Source organism: Falco biarmicus, chromosome 6 (assembly GCF_023638135.1).
Source record: "Falco biarmicus isolate bFalBia1 chromosome 6, bFalBia1.pri, whole genome shotgun sequence".
Lineage (NCBI taxonomy): Eukaryota > Metazoa > Chordata > Aves > Falconiformes > Falconidae > Falco > Falco biarmicus.
In genome coordinates this window covers 4,646,832-4,659,716 of record NC_079293.1, presented here as the reverse complement: position 1 = coordinate 4,659,716, position 12,885 = coordinate 4,646,832, and the positions used below count along the sequence as shown (strand labels likewise).

At 41.1% G+C, this 12,885-nt stretch overlaps 1 protein-coding gene across 1 annotated transcript in view; it reads right to left on the bottom strand.

Annotated features, from left to right (window-relative positions):
• The window catches only part of MDN1 (midasin AAA ATPase 1), a 103,859-nt gene that overhangs the window by 18,992 nt on the left and 71,982 nt on the right, over nucleotides 1-12,885 (bottom strand). The window contains exons 70-80 of the mRNA XM_056342807.1: nucleotides 11,618-11,764; nucleotides 11,230-11,339; nucleotides 10,706-10,779; nucleotides 10,336-10,531; nucleotides 8,707-8,866; nucleotides 8,393-8,539; nucleotides 7,659-7,785; nucleotides 6,604-6,709; nucleotides 2,662-2,777; nucleotides 896-1,375; nucleotides 196-422 (exon numbers count right to left, since the gene is read on the bottom strand). Coding sequence (XP_056198782.1) covers nucleotides 196-422; nucleotides 896-1,375; nucleotides 2,662-2,777; nucleotides 6,604-6,709; nucleotides 7,659-7,785; nucleotides 8,393-8,539; nucleotides 8,707-8,866; nucleotides 10,336-10,531; nucleotides 10,706-10,779; nucleotides 11,230-11,339; nucleotides 11,618-11,764 — 1,890 coding nt within the window. The remainder of the gene's footprint in view (nucleotides 1-195; nucleotides 423-895; nucleotides 1,376-2,661; nucleotides 2,778-6,603; nucleotides 6,710-7,658; nucleotides 7,786-8,392; nucleotides 8,540-8,706; nucleotides 8,867-10,335; nucleotides 10,532-10,705; nucleotides 10,780-11,229; nucleotides 11,340-11,617; nucleotides 11,765-12,885) is intronic.

The following is a 12,885-nucleotide window of genomic DNA, read 5'->3' as shown; positions in this document are numbered from 1 at the left end:
TGTCCTCAACATTGGCTAAGTGGGAAAAAATATTACTACACAAATTAAGTCTGCACGGAAGTTTGCAAGTTTGAATTTCATCAAGTGTTTCTGGATATCCGAATGAACATGGAGCCATCTTCTGCAGTAACCAAACTAATGAATTCCTGTATCTTCATCTAAATTACAAAACAGGCAGAAAGGAATTGTCCTTACCATTGCAGTCTGACATAGAAGCAAGAAGCTGTGTTCTCCAGGCTGTGAAGTCTGCAGATGTTTTATTAACTACTTCTTGTATATATTTTAGGCTCTTGATTAGGGCCATCTGATTTGCAGCTTGCCTGTCTTCCCCATTTGGAAGAAACAGGGACTCTATGCCTTGTAACTGAGCCGACACTTCCAGCAAACAACTCATAGCCGATGTGCAAACTTCAAAATCTCTCCTACAAAAAGAAATACCATAATTCTCAAAGAAGAACAAACAGTTCAATTTAAGATTAAACCTTTTCTCGGGGCACAGGTAAGGGGGAAGCAGCTGAAGTTTAAAAACAAGCAGATGTGCCACATACATTGAAGTGGAGAGAAAATCAGAGGATTATTATTATTAAATAGGCTACAGATTTATTTTAATATAAAATTTTCTGCATTAAGTTGTCATTTGAAATTCACCTCATTAACTAAGGAACTATGGGGATGAAAACCCAGGGAATCGAAGACAAACTGAGAAGCTGATGGACCAATGTTTTTCTGACTTGTCAGGGGAGTGGGAGAAGACACATACATTTGTTTAAAAAGCTAGGCACTGCATTTCATGAGAAAAAAGAATGGAAACAAGCTTCAAGAGCATCTGAATGCACTTTTAAAGACAGGCATAGGCAGATACAGAGATTCCGTTTCATGCACATGTAGAACTCACCAGGAATAAAACGAGGTCTCATGTGAAACTTGTCTTATTTTGTCCACTTCCACTTTCATCGCTTTCACGTTTGCCAGCATTGCACTCAACTGTGTAGCTACCTGCAGCCATAACCGATCCTTATTTCGCATCCTGCATCCAGGAGGCAATTGCTCAGCTGTTACTGGAGACAAGTGTTTTAGCTCTAAGGGAATTAGGTCAGGTATTCCTGTAAAAACATTTCCTACTTCAGGTCCTGAACTCTGAAAAATGTTTGCTTTGGCATCTGTCCTTTCATTGTCACCGCACTTTGTTGACTCTTCTTTTGGGCAGCATTGCATAAACCAAGACAGCTCCTCAAGAACCATCACGCACTGCATGGAAAGTTGCTGCAGTTTGTCAGTCCAGTGTTGAATACTGTCTTGAGGAGGAAATGCTATGGTGTATTTTCTGTCAGCAGTCAACCTAGACTCTATCTCTTCTATACAACTCAGGAGGTTCCTGTTTAAGAAAAAAGGAAAAGTTACAATCGCTGAATTTTATGTTATACTTTCCTTTTAAAAGCTCAACCTTCAGACTAAATTCATAAGATCTAGAACATACGGACTCAGTGTAAGTCAAGCTTTTTCTGGAAAAACTAAAACAATAGTATTTTTTTTAAAGAGGTTTTGTTAATTAGTAGATTTTTCTCTCCATTGCGTATGATTGAGTTGTCTTTATGAAAATAGGATTTTGTGAGATTTCTCAGACCTACACCATCTTTTCAAACAATCCTTAAACTCCGAGTCTGATACTCAAATATTGTTAATATTCCTCCATTATAAAAGCAAATTAGCTTCTAACACACCTTCATTCTCTAAAGTGCTATGGACCAGTCAGCTCACAACAAATGATTAATCTGATTTGCAATGCGAGTCAGCAATGCAGATAAGTGTCTCAGAAGTTTTACTCCTCCTGCAACTGCTAAGTTGAGGATTGGGCTTTTGTTTGTTCTGTTGTTTTTTTGTTTGTTTTTCCAAGTTTCCTAGGGTGAACAGAAACTTTGCACCAGTAATCTCCAGCCTAGATTCCCTTCCCCATACAAAGGAAATAGCTCCTGACGTAACGTCAAGAAGTTTTATGGATTACATTAGTGATGAGCATAAATATGCAGAACAACAGTGGAGTTTGCAATGAAACCGATGAGTCACGCAATGGAGTGAAAAATCACATCAAGTAAGAATTTCCTATACGCTTTTCCTTTGCAGTTTTGACACAAGATCAAGTGTCTTCCACCTTTCTAGAATTTTTCTTTTTAAGCTGTTGAGGTTTTTTTCATTTTGGCTTAAAGTGCCATCCAGATAATTTCTTTGCTCCAGATCAAATTAACAACTTGAACAGAGGCAAAATTAACATAGGCCAATACCAAATGAGAGAGATTTCACAATCTGTAGGTTTAATGGTTTAACTTGTTAAAGTTCAGTTGAAGTTCAACTTCAACTGTCTAATTAACTACAGTAATTATTTCATAGTCTTCATTTATGCCTAACTTCTTTTCCCAAATTATTTGGATTCCAAAATATTGGCAGCCATGACAGGATAACCAATATCTAACACTATCTCTTTTTGCCACCCCCACCCCCCATTTTTTAAAATCTTTTCTATCTAGACTTAATTGAATGGAGGAGAGAAATGGGAAAGTACGGAAGAATTCTATTTTCTTCCAGCTTATTTTCCGTATTTCTTGAACTGAATTGCTTACTGTCAAACTCCTTGCCAACATTTCAGCGCTGGAAAATGCAAAATACCTCAGTAAGATCCACTGTTCTGTCAATGTGGTAAGAGATCGTCTCTGTCTGACCAGAATCTGCATGAGATGTGCAGTGAACCCTTTGCATCGTTCAATGCTACCCAGTCCAATATCCTAAAGAAAACAGATACAGAAAAAGCGGGAGGGGACAGTTAGATGAATAAGCAGACATCATCCTCTGTGCCTCCATTTCATTTCACTGAGGAGGCTAAAAGGTTACGGTTTAATTGAACAACTCTAAAAATGCAGACCAAAATCATAGTTATTAGTTTCCCCATCTTAATTTTTCTGCATCTTGTATATAACCTGCACACAAATTTCATTTACAAGTAGCTTCTGCAACAAGACATATAAAATTGCACTCTACTGCAATAATTCGTATCAGGAATTTAGTTCCAATAGTAAAGCTACCTTACATAAATGGTGAGGTACCAGCCTACATTTTTACATTCATGACCATTGCTAAAACTACTCAGAGAATCATCACAGCATCGTCGGGGTTGGAAGGCACCTCTGGAGGTCATCTACTCCAGCCACCTGCTAAAGCAGCTTCACACAGAGCAGGTTGCACAGTCACATCCAGGCAGGTTTTGAATGTCTCCAGAGAAGGAGACTCCACAGCCTCTCTGGGCAGCCTGTTCCAGGGCTCTGCCACCATCAAGGTAAAGTTCTTCCTCATATTCAGGTGGAAATTCCTGTGTTGCCGTTTGTGCCCGTTGCCCCTTGTCCTGTCACTGGGCGCTACTGAAAAGACCCTGGCCTCGTCCTCTGGACACTCGCCCTTAAGGTATCTGTAGACATTGACCAGATCCCCTCCCAGTCTTCTCCAGGATACACAGCCCCGGCTCTCTCAGCCTTCCCTCGTACAGGAGATGCTCCAGTCCCCTCATCACCTTCATATCCCTCTGCTGGGCCCTCTCCAGCAGTTCCCTGTCTCTCTTGAACTGGGGAGCCCAGGACTGGACACAGCACTCCAGGTGTGGCCTCACCAGGGCAGAGCAGAGGGGGACGATAACCTCCCTCAAAACCTCCCCTGACCTGCTGGCCACGCTGCTCCCAACGCCCCCCAGGGTCCCATGGGCCTTCTTGGCCACCAGGACACACAGCTGGCTCGTGGGCAGCTTGCTGTCCCCCAGAACTCCCACGTCCTGCTCTGCAGAGCTGCCTTCCAGCAGGTCACCCCCAGCCTGTGCTGGTGCATGGGGTTATTCCTCCCCAGGTGCAGGACCTTGCACTTGCCTTGGTTGAACTTCATCAGGTTCCTCTCCACCCAGCTCTCCAGCCTGGCCAGGTGTCACTGAACGGCAGAGCAGCCTGCTGGTGTGTCAGCCACTCCTCCCAGCTCTGTATCACCAGCAGACATGCTGAGGGCACACTCTGTCCCTCCATCCAGGTCACCGATGACCAAGCTGAACAAGACTGGAGTCAGTACTGACCCCTGGGGAATGTTGCTAGCTACAGGCTTCCAGCTAGACCTTGTGCTGCTGACCACAACCCTCTGAGCTCTGCCCTTCAGCCAGTTCTCAATCCACTTCGCTGTCCCCTCATCCAGTCCACGCTTCCTAAGCTTACATAAGGGGATGTTATGAGAGACAATACTGAAAGCCTTGCCGAGGTAGACAACATCAGCTGCTCTCCCTTGTCTACCCAGCCAGTGTTTCCGTCACAGAAGGCTGTCAGGTTGGTCCCCTTGGTGAATCCATGCTGACTACTACCGATAACCTGCTTTTCCTCCACATGCTTTGAGATGACCTCCAGGATGAGCTCTTCCATCACCCTTCCAGGGATGGAGGTGAGGGTGACTGGCCTGTAGTTTCCTGGGTTGTCCTCCTCACCCTTTTGGAAGACTGAAAGTGATGCTGGCTTTACTCCAGTCCTCAAGCACCTCTCCTGTCCTCCACAACCTCAAGGTTACGCCCTCCATAAACTTGAGGGTGCATCTCATCAGGGTCCACAGATTTGTGGGTGTCAAGCTTACTTAAGTGATCTCTAACCTGATCCTTCTTGACCAAGGGAAAAAAAAAAAATCTTCCTTTCTCCAGACTTCTTCTCTTGCCTCCAGGGTCTGGGAAACTTGAAGGCTGGCCTTGGCAGGGAAGACTGAAGCAAAGGCAGCATTCAGTAACTCCACCTTCTAGGTGTCCTTTATCAGCAGGGTATCCACCTCATGCAGCAGCAGGCCCACATTTTCCCTAGTCAGCCTTTTCCTACTGATATACCTGAAGAAGTCCTTCTTGTTGTCCTTGACCTCCTTCACCAGATTTAATTCCAACCGGACTTTAGTCTTCCTTACTGCATCCCTGCATGTTCTGACAACATTCCTATATTCCTGCCATGTGGCCTGTCCCTTTTTCCACATCCCATAAACTTCCTTCTACTGTCTGAGGTTTGCCAGAAGCTCCTTCCTCATCCATGCAGACCTCCTGCCCCCTTTGCTTCCTTTCTTACTTATAGGGATGCACCTCTCTTGAGCTTGGAAGAAGTGACACTTGACTATTAGCCAGCTCTCTTGGAACTCGCTACCTCCTACAGCCCTAATCCATGGGATTCCTCCAAGTAGGTCCTTGAAGAGGCCAAAGTTCGGCCAGGGCTACAATCCTACTTATTGCCCTTCTTCCTCCATGCAGAATCCTAAACTCTACTATCTCGTGGTCCCTGCAGCCAAGGCTGCGCACAGCCTTCACATCCAACCAGTCCTTTTTTGTCAGTGCAAGATTTGGCAGCACACCTTGCCTCGTTGGCTCTTTTACTGCCTGCATCAAAAAGTTATCATCAATGTTCTGCAGGAACCTGTTGGACTTGTGCATGCACCTAGTTGTGTTTCCAGCAGATTATCAGGGTGGTTGAAGTCCCCCACGAGAATCAGGGCCTGTGATTATACAGGCCATCTTCAATTGCCTGAAGAAGGCCTCATCGACTTCCTCTTCCTGATCAGGTGGCCTGTAGTAAACAACCACAAGCATCCCCCATGTTGGCCTGCTCCTTAATCTTTACCCATAAGCTCTTGACTCGTTCTTCATCCACCCCTGGGGAGAGCTCAATACATTCCAGTTACTCCCTTACATAAACAGCAACTCTACCACCTGTCCTTGCTGCTCTGTCCTTCCTAGAAAGTTCGCAGCCAGCCATACGTTATCCCACCATGTCTCTGTAATTGCAGTGAGATCAAGGCCCTGCGCTTGCACCCAGATCTGCAATTCTTTCTGCAGAACTCTAATTCTTCCTTCTCCCACAATCTGTTTTTCCAGATTTACTACTTCACTCTTTTCATTAGAAGGGATCCCATTTTAAAGCTTAGAACAAATGTTCACAAGACAGACCAAAACTGATCAGAGCTACGTTCTATTATTTATGGCCATTATCAGCTGTGATGTCTGACAACATCATGTTGTAAAACAAGAGGTGAAGCACAGTGAGTGAAGAGCATCTGGGAGAGATCCCTTTTTCCTGGAATACTGGAAAAGTGGTACTGATTTGGCAGAACTCATTTGTTCCTTCTACTGATTTTAGACCAATTTTTAAGCAAGGAAATATATCTGCACTTTTTGTGTTAGACTCCAGTTATGCCCAACTATGGATCTCAACTGACTTTTTTCATGAGCATCAACTAATCATGGCTTTGTATTCCCAACATTTTTTGATTCAGCATTTTGGGACTTTCCTTAATGCACAAGAAGTAGCAATTTAGGATCTGTTGGGATGAAAGATACTGTACGTTGAACAGATTACTAACTTAGTTCACTGAATTGATATTGTTCATTTATAAAACAACAGGTTTTAAAATGCTGCGCTTAATTGGTCCAAAATACTGTATTTTGTATCATATTACAGAACATAGTATTATCTCACATCATCCTTTTACTACTAGAAAATTTGAGTCCAAGCTGGTAAAATAGAGTTAACAGAAATGTGATTTCTGTTTTTACTTCAGTGTTTTTACCTTGGCAGGTGCTAACAATGCTGTCTGAAGTCTAGAGTGGCGTGCAAGTGACCGATAGAAGTACTTTTGGCATCCGTCCCAGGCAGAAGAAAGCTCTGTCAGCAACCTGACAGAGCACAAAAAAACAGGTCGATATTAGAAAGGTAATGTAATTTCAGTACCTCAGCACACTGACACTAAGTCAGCTCTTCAACATAACAAGTTTGCTTACCATTTGTTATTTTGCAAATACATTGATCTTTTAATTCTTCATTTTCTCCACAAGTATTATAGTCTTAAGAAAGCATTTAAATTCTAAAATAAACTCTAAGGAAACCCTAAGCAACAGGAGCAAAGTTTCCATCTTTGAATATCATTTAACTCTTAAGAGATTATCTTTTTCTTCCCCCCATGCCACTAAAATCCAGATTGACAGGGAAGCCTTTATTCTGGCCTTGTTGAAAGATCCTATAAACTAAACCCTTACATCTCAGGAAAACAACCACCAGCATGTGTTAGTGACAAAAATCACTTGCTGCCAGAAAAACAGCACAGAAACACCTGAAAGAACATCCTTCCTCTAAGTTTTTCCAGAAATGACCACTTTGAAGTCTCCTGTAATATCCCATTAGTCAATGAAGACAAAACAATGAAGTAATCCTCGTAAATTACAACTCATCTTCAATAAAATCACTAGCAGTCTACATTCTAGTATGATGCTAGCAAAGCATCCCAGGCAAAGCTGGACAGTGGAGGGCTAACTGAAATTAATTCACGGAAACAATGAAACTGAGGGCAGAGTTATCAAATGCACAAATTAAAAAAAAAAAAAAAAAAACCACAACAAAACAAGCAACCCCCCCGCCCCCTCCCCAAAACCCTTGCTCAGTTGTACATGCCAATACAGTATGTACAAGATTTTCAAACTGAGAAGTAATGGGAAGAAGGGAAGGAAATATGTAAAATCCTAAAGGAATTACAGTCCAGAAATCCCAGTCTAAATCCACATGCAATAAATTCTTTAAGTTATAGCTGCAATTCATAGAATCTGAGGGTTAGAAATACTGTGTACATACGTGGCATCCAGCTCATGTGTACAATTTACTCCACCTAATGCACTATGCAAGTCCAGTGGATGTAGGTAGAGTATTTCATGACAGTCTTTTGAACGGGACCAAGAAAGACCTTTCCGATATGACAAACCTGGAATGACATTTGAACATGCTTTCTTTTATGCCCTCATTCTTTTATATAAAAAAAAGGTCACTTATACAGTTGGTATTAAGATATAAAAAAATACTTCAACGTTTTTTTCCTGATGCTGTCTGATGTTGACAGTCTTTGAACATGTTGCAAGTTTTGTAATGTAAGAACACATCATAGCTACGCTCAACCACAATGCTGCCACTCTGATCTCTGCCAGTCTATCAATTGAGAGATGGGCTCTCCTTCTAATGAGTTAACTTAATTTCAGTTCTGGATCAGAGAATGGATACAAGATAATGAGCTTCCTTCTCGTTTCTAAAAGCTGGGCAATAACTTCTGACTGGAGATAAAGCAGATTTCAGAAAAGCTACTGTTGTACATCTAACGGAATGTAAGAAGAACAGAAGGCATCTGAACGGGCTAACACACCACGCCTCATAGTCAATAGAGGAAGAGAGACACTTAAAGATGTTCCTACATATTAGTGGCTCAATGACTTCACGTACGTAATATTTTACGGTGGGTTTAGATGTATTGGCAAAAACAGTAAAATGCTTAAGAACTCTGTACTTTTAAACTAAGCACATTTTTAGCCAAAGCTTACCTGTTTTAGCAAGGCTTTTAAAGAGATCTGACAAAGCCCGCTGCTTTTGCATCTGAATATGCTTTGCCTCTGATTTCTGCTTCTCCTTATCTGCTGTCTGATCAATCGTTAAATCTTGCAGTTCAGCTACAGAAACAATGATACCACCTGTATAGAAGACAGCCAGGAAAGGTAAGATGTAAAAATTTCATGTACGCAAAGCAGCCATGGGAAGATAGTCTGGGAAGGGAACTATGTATCTACACTGTTCCCTGATTTGTTCTACGTATGTTACAGAGGTCAATTATGGTACGGAAATCACAAGACTACTTAACCTGTAAATTGGTCAAGATTTTCTACCAGACTCAAGAATGAATTGTTTTCTGTAACTGTTGTACATATTTTCTTCATTTTTTTAGTAAGCTTAGACAGACGATACTGAAGAGATTTGGTATGAAACATAATGCCACCCTGACATTCTTCTGGGAGGGCCCTCTGAGAAAACAAACAAACAAAAAAAATTATATACACATACTCAAAGCTGTCTTGTTTGACCATTATGAGTAAATTGCTGCAAAAACAGCAGCTAAAATTTATCTGAAACCCCAAAACATGTTCAAGTGATCCTTTGAACAGTTCAGCACCAAAACTTCAGGGAAATCACAATATATGCATGTCAGGCATACATTAGTTTTGCAAACAGCCAAACAAATGGAAGACGCTACAATCCTACACCTCTTAGGTGTTTGCCGTTACTTCTTTCATAGCTTCAGGTCATTTTCCCCAGCCTTCCAAGCTCAAAGACACATTACCCTAAACCATAACGCCCTCGCAGTGTTAGGGCATTAGTGATAGTAAGAGCACCAGCACTTGCTTTCCACTAGACCCAAATTTAATTGCACTGCTGAACAACAAAAAAACAGTGCACAATTATTAAATAACAAGTAATCTCCCAGCATGTCCAAAGTTAATCCCTAGGGTTTCTTCAGTTGGAGTTTGCATGCATCTTGTCTAAGAAATGAAGATAATGTGAAACTGCAACAAGTGAAACAACCAACCCTGTTAGCTATCAGTAACAAGGCTGCAAACAAACCAACCACCAACCAACGCATGAAAACAATAACCAAGCACATTAGATTTGCATCAGATTTCTCCCTCCTCGCTCTACCCTCCCGACTGTCACAGGACAAGAGCAAGATCAGCCACCCTGCTGGTCTGAACAAAGTGAACAAAACCTTGGAACCTGAGAGTAACTAAGCATTTCCCACTCGCCCCCAAATTCTGCTGAGTTACAATTGTCTCTTTTCATCTTATTAATAAAAGCAACAGACGTGAACTGGACTCTATTTCAGGAAGAAAACTGGTTGACTTCCTCTCTGAGCTGGACAGCTTTATTAGACACCCACTAAACTGTGGCACTGTGGAGCAGGATTAACCACTTATCAGCTAGTCCAAGGCAAATGTTCACAGTATACAAGTAGTCAGCCAGCAGCAAACGTATGACAAAGTAGTGCATTCCCCTGTCAGGATTCAAGATCAAGGTAATTTTATATTTAATTAGAGTTTATATACACACAAATTCTACAGCTATATAATCATCTGTCAGGGTCCTTGTTTAGAAAAAAAATAACAATGGGGGTAATAATAATTTCAACTCCTGGTCCATATTAGTAGGGAAGTAACAAATTGGTGCAGACAATACACAAGCAAGTAACGCTATCATCTCTACATTAGAGCACAGATCTTGTGCCAAATCAATACAGAACATGCTTGTCTTTCTGTGCTGCATTCCCACCCATGTGCAGTGTTTCATAACACTGAACAAGTAAGACCAAAAAGTTGATGATATATTCAACAGATTTGACACTTACGTAAGATTTTCCTGCATAAATCACTGAAAAACAACATATAGATGAACACAGAGAAAATATCCTTCCCACACTTACAACAAAGAAAACAGTCACCTTGGCAACATCTGTTCTAGCAGACAGAATTTTTCTTAATATGTCGTTTAGCCTCTGAACTTTGGTTTCTTTGTTCTCAGATTCTTCCTGCTTTTGCAAGCAGTCCAGCTGCTCCTCCTTACCAATCTCCACCAAGGCAGACTGACATGGCTCATTCAGAACGGCTTCAAACTTCTTCATGAATTTAAAGAGGGTCCTAATTACCAAAGAAAAGCAGATATAATCCTGGAAATCTTTCAGCTGCTGGAAACAAGCATTTCCACTGTCTTATGAGCAGAAGAAACATTGCTGCATTCAAATCTACCACCACAGAGAAATCATCTAGAAGGAAGGTTCCAAATATGGAGCTTAATTCCAAGCTCCGAGTTACCTGCGTATTTTTTCAACGGACTGTTTTATAGCCCAGAAGCTGACATCATTCCACTTCGAAATTTTCACAAATTCCTGTTAGGAAAATAAATAATCAATGGGATTACTTATATAAAGGCAATGAAGTATTTCCATATAAAAGATGATCTTTAAAGCTGATCAGCTATGATGACCTGGCAGTCTTAAAATGCAAAACACTTCAATAAGTGAGCAAATTATTGTATAGGCATCTTCTTCTATTAAAATATGTGTTTACTCTAAAACTGATGCATAGCCAAATATTGTGAAATCCAAAGGGGCTTCACTACTGGGTTGAAACCTCCATGGCTAAATGGGACTGACCAAACATTAGCGACTTAAACCAATGCCTCCCCCCTCCCCCACCTCAGAAAAAAATTCTTGCCAAAGAAAGTGTGATGTATAGTAGGGATTTCAGTGGCTAACAGAGCTACTATATATGAATTCAGATATCTCCTCCACTGTTCCTTTGACTAGATCACTATATTGTCCAAAGTTTCCTTTTACCTTAAGCTCCTTTTCTATAGGCTGACGAAGTTCAGTGATTCTGGCCTCAACACACTCTGAAAACTGCTTATAATAATTGTGTAGATTCCACAAGATGCTGCACAGAACATCTACGAGGGATAGACAATAACAAGCTTCTTTTACAACAGAATATTGTTTGGTATCAAGAAGAGAAATGCATCCCTTTTTTTTTTTTTTGTTAATCATGAAGCTTAGCAACACCAAAAGATGGGGTAAACTGACCAACAGCATTCTCCATGAAAATGGGAAACAGCAGCATAGGCTTGTGTTGTATTTATGAGCTTAGTGATCTGTTTGAAAAGTCTTGAATACCTGACGGTCAGGTTGTTGTGAAAAAGACTCAACAAATGTAATGCTATCAACTTACCCTTTTGTGCTACTTGAGGCATCAGCAAGACATGGCAGTGGAAAACCAGTAGTGCTTTAAGTCGTGCATGAAACTCTCCCAGAGTAGATCCTTCAATGAAAGCTTGTAGTGTGCTGACCAGTGTTTTCAGATCCATTTGCTCAGTTCCTGAACATTGTACCAGAAATTTAGAAGGGAAGTGGGAGAAAAACAAACGAACAAAACAACTCTACATGAAAATTTTTGTCTGCTCTTTGTAAACATCCAACTAGATGTCACATCTCTATTAGGAAAAGCTCAAAACAAAATAGGAAAGGAACAATTCTAATTTAATAAGTAAAACCAACAAGCAATACACTGGAAGAAAGGAGAGGAGACAAGAGGCAGAAGTGAGATAGCAGCTGAGGCAGCCAGTCACATGTCCAATGTCAGAGTGCATCAAGTATGTAAAGAATACTTGCTGTTCTCTATGAATGAATGGCTTTTTTGGTCATGATGAGCCATACTACAAATTAGTCACTGCTAGTTCCTTTAGTCTACAAAATCATGAAGACAGAAATAGATCTTAAAAGAATCTGGTAGAGAACACTGTGTCTTTAGAGCATTACCTATGGAAAATGACATGCTGTTCACTTCGTATAAAACAACCCAAGCACCTGAACCTCATCAAGTGAGTGCATTAGTCAGTCATGAGATTGGAGGAACCCTGCCTCATGCCAGAGGACACTACCTTCATCTTTACCATTTCATTAAATGGGGGGGCGCCAAGGGACTGAGACCTATTTTCTTTCCCCTATTTTACATAATGTGCACACCTGCAGACAGATTTGTTAGGAACAGTATGTACCAAAACATCCTGCACAAATTTTTTAGGCTTTATACAAAATGTTAAGAGCAGTTTAGCTGGGATATGAATTATGTTTTGTGCAGTTAAAATAAAAAAAGACACTCCTTTTCCAGCTGCAGATGGAGGCGGCCTACCCCCCAAATCTGTTTGAAATGCTTATATATGCACGACATAAAGTTACCATGGTTCTAATTTCTTTCAGATGCTTTATTCAGACATCTTTTTTCTTTACATCACCTACAATGCTGGCCCTATGGTGGTTCCAGAAATAAATGCCAAGCAAAGGTCACTCTGTATGGAAGACCTATGCAGTCATGGAATTTATTGCAGGGCAAAGAGGAGAAGAATTATATCTGAAAGTGCATTGTCAAACTCTGGCATTTAGTACCTTAATTATACATCCTTAGTAATTGCTGGAACTGCATCACACACTTATATAAGG